The sequence below is a fragment of the Anas acuta genome, chromosome 16 (assembly GCF_963932015.1).
Source record: "Anas acuta chromosome 16, bAnaAcu1.1, whole genome shotgun sequence".
Lineage (NCBI taxonomy): Eukaryota > Metazoa > Chordata > Aves > Anseriformes > Anatidae > Anas > Anas acuta.
The window spans coordinates 7,762,455-7,771,303 of NC_088994.1; the positions used below are offsets into that span (position 1 = coordinate 7,762,455).

General features: G+C 45.2%; 1 protein-coding gene across 11 annotated transcripts in view; it reads left to right on the forward strand.

Moving 5' to 3' along the window:
* Positions 1-5,488, forward strand: part of CHD6 (chromodomain helicase DNA binding protein 6) — a 67,231-nt gene extending 61,743 nt beyond the window's left edge. For all 11 annotated transcript variants that reach the window (XM_068700406.1, XM_068700407.1, XM_068700411.1 and 8 more), the window contains one exon: positions 1,583-5,488. In XM_068700406.1, coding sequence (XP_068556507.1) covers positions 1,583-2,473 — 891 coding nt within the window. In that variant the 3' untranslated portion in view covers positions 2,474-5,488. The remainder of the gene's footprint in view (positions 1-1,582) is intronic.
* The last annotated feature ends 3,361 nt before the right edge of the window (positions 5,489-8,849 follow it).

Here is an 8,849-nt window from a genome sequence, read left to right on the forward strand (position 1 = left end):
AGACTTGAAGACTCAAACACAGACAGAGAAAGGGGCAGAAGGGAAGAAGGATTTTATCAGCCACATTCATTCAGCCCTATTCATTTGCAAATCCCTGCCCCAATGAGTGGCAGGATCTGGGAGGAGCATCCTCCGTGCAGGCTGGCCTTGCCCAGGCTTCTCCTTGTGGTCCTGCTCACCCGCTCCTTGTTTTGTGGCTGTTTTCTGTGATGCCCTTGCTCAACAGGGGCTGGAGGGGGAATTAGTTGGCTTAGAGGTTTGTACTACTCTGAAATCTGCTTTTAATTAGTGCTAGAAATTTGGCATAGCCTTTCCCACTCCCCCAGGAAACAGCTCTACATCCAGGCTGGCATCAGTGCCCATGTCCAGGCAGCCGGCACCCCTGCAAGTGACTGCTTTGCATTACCTCCATTTCTATGGGTGGCCCCAGCAGGCACCCCCACACTGCCAACTAGGAGAGCCGTGTACCTGGCCCCTGCCACACACACCGGCTCACGTGCACCCCGGCTCAGCAGCTGCACGCCCATTGGCATTCTCCAGCCCCATCAGTTCTTGGCTTTTGGCAAGCATGCATCTGGCGTTGTAACACGTGCATGCAGAAAGACGTCCCGCTGCTCGGGGTGCTTGGGCAGGGCTGAGCATCAGGCAGGCTGCCCTGCAGTGCCCAGGCATATTCATAATCCTGTGCAGATTTTCACACACACCAGTGGGAGCAGAGCAGAAAATTCTCCCTCTTGGGAGAGTAGTTGGGCTGTGCAAACTTCCCGAATCCTTTGAGTCAACTTTTTGCACTTCAGGTGTCAATGGGCAATACTTTCCATATTGCAAACCTATTATTGGAAACTGTTCAGAGGCCGGCAGTCTTTGAAATTCAAGGGAGACACAAAAGGAAACGTTTAAATATTTGTGATGAGAATGCTGAAAAATGGAGTTTTAAGCTGTGCTGTGGATCTCCCCGCACTGCTCCATGTAAGCAGACTGTCGCACCCATGCTGTAGTCACTGGGCTGTGTTCCCATACGTGAGTGCTCACGAGAACTGCGCTGGTGACTCGGGGAAGCTCTAGCTGGGAGCAGTTGAGCAGCACGCCCGCTGTCTGTATGCCATTCCATGCAGCCTTGCTGTCTGGCAGAGAATTGAAAATTTGGCCCTTAGCATTTACAAAGAGCTAATGCTCCAGCTGTTGCTGAAGCCAGGATAAAGCTGGGGTGGGAACGAACTTGAAGTTTCTGACACGGAGCTGCCCCGGTGCTTCTCATATTAGGAAGGGTTTCAGTCCTCAGGAACAGCTGATGGTGAGGGCTCAGGTAAAGCCGGAAAGGCTGCTGTCTGTGCTTCCTCCTTTCCTCCTTGTTCACTTGATGCTCTGCAGTATTGGGCCAGGGCACAGTGAGGGTGTTCTGCATTTGGCAGCATCCCTTGGGGAAAAGTTGTGTATACCTCTCAAATTCCATATCCAGAATCATGTAGGCAAATATTTCTGTGCTGACACCATCTGGGATGCAGATGCAAGCACAGAAAAGCCAGATTTTCCTTGATGTAGTAATAACTGTTAGGCATTTTCTGTTGTGTTTCATTTTTAGGGCTACTTACCAGAAAGCAAATTCAACCGTATCCTAACGGAGCCCGTGCTCCGAGACGCAGGGCCCCGTCGGAGGGGGAGAAGGCCCAGAAGTGAACTCATTAAAGCCCCCGGTGTTGTAGCAGATTCCTCTTCTGGAATGGGACCATTATTCATGAATGGACTGATTGCTGGAATGGATCTGGTAGGAATTCAGAACATGAGAAACATGCAAGGGATCCCCCTGACTGGGCTGGTTGGGTTTCCTGCTGGATTTGCAGCTGTGCCTGCTGGTGAGGATGTGAAAAGCACCCTAAGTATGTTGCCTATGATGCTGCCAGGCATGGCTACTGTACCACAGATGTTTGGTGTTGGAGGACTTCTGAACCCACCGATGACAACTACTTGTACTGCGACTGCTCCAACTTCATTAACAAGCACAACAAAAAGTGGTACGTCAAACACAGAGAAAGCTACTGAGGATAAACAGAGTAGCCAGGATGTGAAAAAAGAAACTCTCTCTGAAGATAAGCCTGGTCCTAGTTCGTTTTCTAATCAGACAGAATCCGCAATAACTACCAGTAGTCCTGTAGCTTTTAACCCATTTCTTATCCCAGGGATGTCACCTGGACTGATCTATCCGTCAATGTTTCTTTCCCCTGGCATTGGCATGGCATTGCCAGGCATACAGCAAACCAGACATTCGGAGGCAGCAAACCTGGAGAGCCAGAAGCGGAAGAGAAAGAAAGCTAAAGGGGAATCAGCAAATCCAGAACCAGAAACTGTCTTGCTGCCTGAAAAAGAAGCTGCAAACGGTCAAAACTGTACAGAGCAAACACCACCTTTATCAGCAGAGAAAGAACAGGATGTACCAGCAGAGGAGGAGCTCAAAGAAGTTAATGATACCAATTAGAACTTTTGTTTCATTGAAAAAAGATGGTGGCTTGTAAGTTTCTTATCCCATAACTATTTGTTACGTACCCTCCTGCCCCCACTCCACCTTCATAAACCTGTGTTTCCATGAGTAATATTATCTACCTAATTCCCTGTCAGAAAACTATGGTGACATATTATATGTTAATAGTTGCAGGGTCTTGCCACTTTATTAGATAAACAGTGTTGTCTAGCTAGTATGGGAGGCACAGAATTCTCGTTCTGTTTTCCAGTTGTTCATCCCAACCAACAATAGCAAATCCAGTTCTTGGTCACCCCCCAAACTGCTCACATATTTGAGAAGAAAAAGAAGCAAAAACAGAGCAAAAGAAAAGTTTTTACCTCTTGGTCTACACACAGACAAGGGTATTTCTTTTTACCGTAACACTGAATGAAAAAGCCTGTATTTGGGGGTAAAAAGCACAGCTATAGTAAGTGCTAATGTGTATTTTTGATTTGAAGTATTTCCCTATTTTATCATGGTTACTAGAATAGTAGTATAGACAGAAGTATATAACTAATGATTGAAAATGCATATATTCATTTCTTTGAAAGAAAAAAACATAACTGGTAGTGATATAATTTCTTTATCACACACCCCCCACACCTCAAAAGTTTGGAGACAAACTACAGTGAGTGAAAATATTATGTAGACATTATTTTGTATTTTTTAAAACCAAAGTTTGGTTTTATGTTAAGTGGAGTTTTAGTTGCCCTTTCCTTGATAGTTACAAGAACTTTTCAGCCTGAGCTGAAAATGTTTTGCACATCTTGCATGACTTTTTTGGGATTACTGTACCTGTAGCTACCAGTTTCTTCATCATTCTGCTAGTATTCAGTTCTCATCTATGGCGTTAGTTCTCATCTGTGGCGTTAGAATTGCTGTAAAGTTATTTTTTTCCAGCCATGAACAGGCCACACTGATTTTAATGCTCTTATATAAACACTGAGGCTTTTTGAGTTTTTAGATTTTACAATCTGTACCCCAGATGCAGCATCCTTTCAGAAAACAAGAAAAAAGCTGTAGGCCAGCTTTACTATTTTGAGAGTCCTTCAAGAAGGACAATAGAGATTTTCAAAGCTTGAGTTTATTCTTCTTTCCTAGTGTTAGACTGTGAAGAGATCACTTTTGCTTCTTCTTTCCATTCCTCTCTGTTCTACTTGCTGTTGAACAGTATTTCCAAGCCCCCCCATTGGCAAATCATTTTGATATATGCATTTTAAATGGACAGGTTTTTAATGCAATCAGTGCCCGAAACTCTGTGTATTGAGACACCTCCACAGGCAACTCTTTGTTTTCTCCTTCCCTTCACTCCTTATTTAGTTTTTCTTTCACTTGGGCTTGTTCTAATTTGCAGCTCATGGTTTGAGACTTGAAATAAACACACAGTGGTGCAGCAGTGAGATGGCAGGCTGTTGAGGGAGTTGGGAGTGTGCTAGTAATCAGTTACACATTTGGTTGTCACAATTTACTGTATTTTTTACTTATTTTCTGTTACAGTTTTGCTAATTTATCAGATGGTCCAAATGTTTTGACATAACTATTTCAGTTTGCATTATTTATTTATGATGCTTTTTGTCATTGTCTTTTATACATTTGGGATTATAAATTATGTACATGTTAAAATTAGCATCTCAAAGAAGTCTGTTACCCACAAACTAAAAAACATTCGGTTTATACTTTCACAGAATTTATTCCCAGTTTGCTGGATTGGATGATTTTTTTTAAGTATGTAACCAATCATAATGCAACCCCTCCACCCCCCCAATAATTAAATGTGTTCTATTTAATAACATCCTTGTAGCATAGATACTGTATCACTATCGACAGATTTCTTAGAAATGCTGCTATCTCTATTTAACTAACATTTTGTTCAGTTTTGCCTCCAGTGGAAGCAGAAAGGGTTTTTTCAGCTGTTAAATCCAAAATCAATATAATTTATTTATGTAAAAAAAATCACGATTGATATATTTTTGAACCTTTTAAGTACTAACTTTCTTTTTATTCAGTAGAAGAACATGTACTTGCCCTAAATCCTTAAAATACAAATGCTATAAAACTTCATATATCTTCAAAGCCTTACTGTGAATGGATATAGAAATCTCTTCAGAGTCCATTTCTTGTATGGGATGGTTTTTCCAGGGTTACACTCATAAGGAACAGGGTTTAAAATGAAATTTATTTAATTAGCCAGCATGCTCTATACCTTGTTCTTACTTATCGGACATGTATGCTAATTCTCTGGGTGTTTAGGCTTCTCTTTGACTGCTACTTTGTGACCCTTTTGCAACCTGATATACTCTGTGGATTATTTAGACTGTAAGGCATAAGTGGCTTCTTATACTTTTCCATCATATCCAAAACAAATGCCAAATTTTCACCAGTTTTCATGGATACTCACACAAACATACATTCTTCACCAAATGTGCTAACAAAATAAACTGTCTGTGCTCTTGAACATGGATAAAAAGAAAAAGATTTAAAAGTCAGATTTTTATTTTTTTAATTTAGTGACTAGATGATGCTTATCTTTCAGACTTGGCAGAGCCTTGCTACAGATGTATATAATTTTTTCAGCAAATATATGTGAATGTTTAATTCACCTGACTCAGTGATAAAAGTTACTTGCCTTTCTCTCAGCATGAACACTTTTGAGAAGCTGTTGAATCCAGCGTGCTTCTGCTTTAGGGTGGCTCATCACGCACCGTGAGCTGTGCTTTACGTGCTCGGGGGAGTGCCTGCTCACAGCACACTCACGAGCTTGTGGCAGTGCACGGGGGCAGTCTGTTCAGGCTCTTTGCCCGGACAGTCGGTAGGAGCCCCAGGAGCAGGCACAAAATCCCCCGGTAGCAGTAATAGTCCTTAGCGCTTTTGCAGCATCTCTCAGCAGAAGGGGAGCAGGTGCTCTGGTTTCTCTCACTGAGATATTGTGTCTCCATCTAAGCCTTGTAAAATGCTAATAGGTGCCAAATAAATGCTTGTAATAAATCTCAATGTAAGGATCTCGTGCTTTAGAAAAGCAGGTATTAATTCAGTTTTTCAGTTGAATAAAAAAATGCACGGGAGAAGCTAAATTTCTTTAAGGTGCAAGAAAACTTTAAAGTTGTGGAGCAAACCAAGAGCTTGTGCTTGCTCCCCTTGCTCTTGCATAAATGCATTTCCTTGCATTTTGTTGCTGTGTTTATCTTGGGGTGAGAAACAGGAGCGCACTGGGCAGAAGAGGCATGAACCTGTCAGAATATCAGGTATCGCCTGGGGGCAGAGGAGGGAAAACGATCCCATGAGTGATGACTTTCCTGTTCCCAAGCCTCCTTTTGTGTTGTGGCTCTGCACACTGCAGCTCTCCACTGCCCTCATCGCTGACGGGAAAGTTTGCTTGAAGCACCTGCAGAAACCAGGTAGTCCCTTGATACATGAAGCACTCGTGCTGGCATTTACCCTATCTCTGTGAATTCCCAAGATGCAGACAATTCAAGAGCTACAGCAGGAAATCAGTTCTGCTTCCCTGTCTCGCCTAGTTTAGACTTGAGTTTGATTTTATCAGAAGGAGGCTGGGATGGTCCTGTTGGGCTTTTAACTGTCTCTTATTTCTCAGTGGTCCAGATGATTAGGATGTGTTAATGATTTAACTTGGAATTCGAAGTTCCAGTCAGAAGTCTGGATGAAAGCGTTATTTCACGCAAGACAGCACCATCCCTTGGAGGATATTCAAGGAATATCACTGATCTATTGCACAAGCAACTGAGAGGAGCAGGAGTCTGTAGCAGATGCTCTGCAACATGTCTTGTCTCCTCATTTGGCTCCTGCTAAGCCTTTGGCTGTTGCATCTGACAGGCATTTCAGATGTGTTGTTGAAAAAAGAACCATTTTACAGGAATAGCCAATACTATTTATAAAGTCATATTTTAAAAGGAAAGCTCCACCATGACTGGCTTTTTTTTTCAGAAACCATACTCAAATTTGTAGTTTGCAAGCAGACGCACCTAGACAAAGAAACGCTCAGGCCTGCCCAAGGAAGGCACATCCTTTCTTCTACCCAGAGGAAGAAATTCTGTGGGATTCAGAGTACGTGGCCTATTTATCATCAATTAGATACACTTATCAGAAGCATAAAATGGCCTGGGTTGAAAAGGACCTTAAAAATCATCTAGTTTCAACCCCCGGCTCTGGGCAGGGTTCCCAACCACTAGAGCAGGCTGCCCAGAGCCGCATCCAGCCTGGCCTTGAACACCCCAGGGATGGGGCAGCCACAGCTCCTCTGGGCAACCTGTGCCAGTGCCTCACCACCCTGAGTGAAAAACTCTCCTCATATCTAACCTCAATGTCCCTGTCTTAGTTTAAAACCATTCCCCTTTGTCCTCTCGCTACCAACACATGTAAGCAGGCATTCCCCCTCCTGTTTATACGCTCCCTTCAAGTACTGGAAGGCCGCAATGAGGTCTCCCCGGAGCCTTCTCTTCTCCAAGCTAAACAAGCCCAGTCCCCTCAACCTTTCTGCATAGGAGAGGTGCTCCAGCCCTCTGATCATCTTAGTGGCCCTCCTCTGGACCCGTTCCAAGAGCTCTACATCTTTCTTGTGCTGGGGGCCCCCAAGCCTGCAGGCAGTATTCCAGATGGGGTCTTACAAGAGCAGAGTAGAGGGGGACAATCCCGTCTCTCCCTGCTGGCCACCCCTTTTTTAATGCAGCCCAGGACATAGTTGGCCTTCTGGGCTGTAAGCACACACTGCTGGCTCTTGTTCATCTTCTCACACCCCACGTCCTTCTCTGCAGGGCTGCTCTCCAGTTCTTTGCCCAGTCTGTATAAATACCTGGGATTGCCCCAGCCCAAGTGCAGTACCTTGCACTTGGCCTTGTTGAACCTCATCAGGTTCTCACGGGCTCACTTCTCCAGCCTGTCCAGGATGTTGAAGAGTGCTGCTCCCGAGACCAACTACTGAGGGACACCACTTGTGACCAGCCTCCACCCAGACACAGAACAGTTGACCACAACCCTTTGGCTGTGACTATCCAACCAATTCTTTATCCACCTAACAGTCCATCCTTCAAATCCATACCTCTCCAATTTATAGAGAAGAATGTGGTGAGGGACCATATGAAAGGCTTTACTCACATCCAGGTAGATGGACCATTGCCCTTCCTTTGTCCACCAATGCTGTTGCTCCAGCACAGAAGGCCACCAGATTGGTTAGGCAAGACCTGCCTTTGGTGAAGCCATGCTGGCTGTCTCGAATCACCTCCTTATCTCATGCATGCCTTAGCATGTCTTCCAGGAGGATCCGCTCCATGATCTTCCCAGGCACAGAGGTGAGGCTCACCAGCCTGTAGTTCCCCAGGTGATGTTTCCCTTTTTCCAGTCACTGGGGACTTCACCCGACAGCCATGATTTTTCAGATACGATGGAGAGCGGCTCGGCAACCACATCAGCCATCTCTCCCAGCACCCTGGGATGCATACCGTCTGGCCCCATGGACTTGTACACATCCACTTTCCTTAGGCGGTCTTGGACTTGTTCTGCTGTCACAGTGGGACGGGATCCACTCCTCTCACCCTCTCCTTGAGGTTCAGGGTCCTGACAGACACAGGAAACTTGACCACCAGTGCAGACTGAGGCAAAACACGTACTGAGTACCTCAGCTTTTTCCCTGTCTGAGGAAGCCAGTTCTCCCGTCTTGTTTATCAGAGGGAGAACACACTCCTTGGCCTGTCTCCTCCTGCCCATGTATCTGTAGAACCCCTTCTTGTTATTTCTCACATCACTCGCCAAGTTCAGCTCCATCTGTGCCTTGGCTTTCCTGATCCCATCTCTACACATCCAGACAACACCCCTGTGTTCCTCCCAGGCTACACAACCCTGCTTCCACTTTCTGTACATTTCCCTCTTTTCCCTCAGTTTAAGCTGCAGGTCCTTGCTCAGCCATGCTGATCACCTGCCTCCTCTGCTCGATTTCTTCTGCTGGGGGATGGAGAGCTCCTCCACTCTCAGAAGGGTGTCCTTAAAGAGCTGCCAGCTCTGTTCTGTTCCTATACCCTTGAAGACAGGATTCCCAAGGGATCCCAGCCAGCAATTCCTTGAGCAGTTGGAAGTTTGCTCTCCTGAAGTTCAGGGTCCTGACTCTGCTTTTTGCCAGACCTGTATTCAAGATCACAAACTCCACCAGGGCATGGTCGCTACAGCCCAGGCAGCCTCCGATCTTAACCGCTCTATTGCTCTCTTCCACAGGGGTGAGCACCAGGTCTGGTAAGGCTTCACCTCGAGCCAGTCCATCTATTACCTGGACCAGGAAGTTATCCTCAACAGACTCCAGGAATCTCCTGGATTGTCTGGAAAAGACACTTGGTGGCTTTTCATGGCA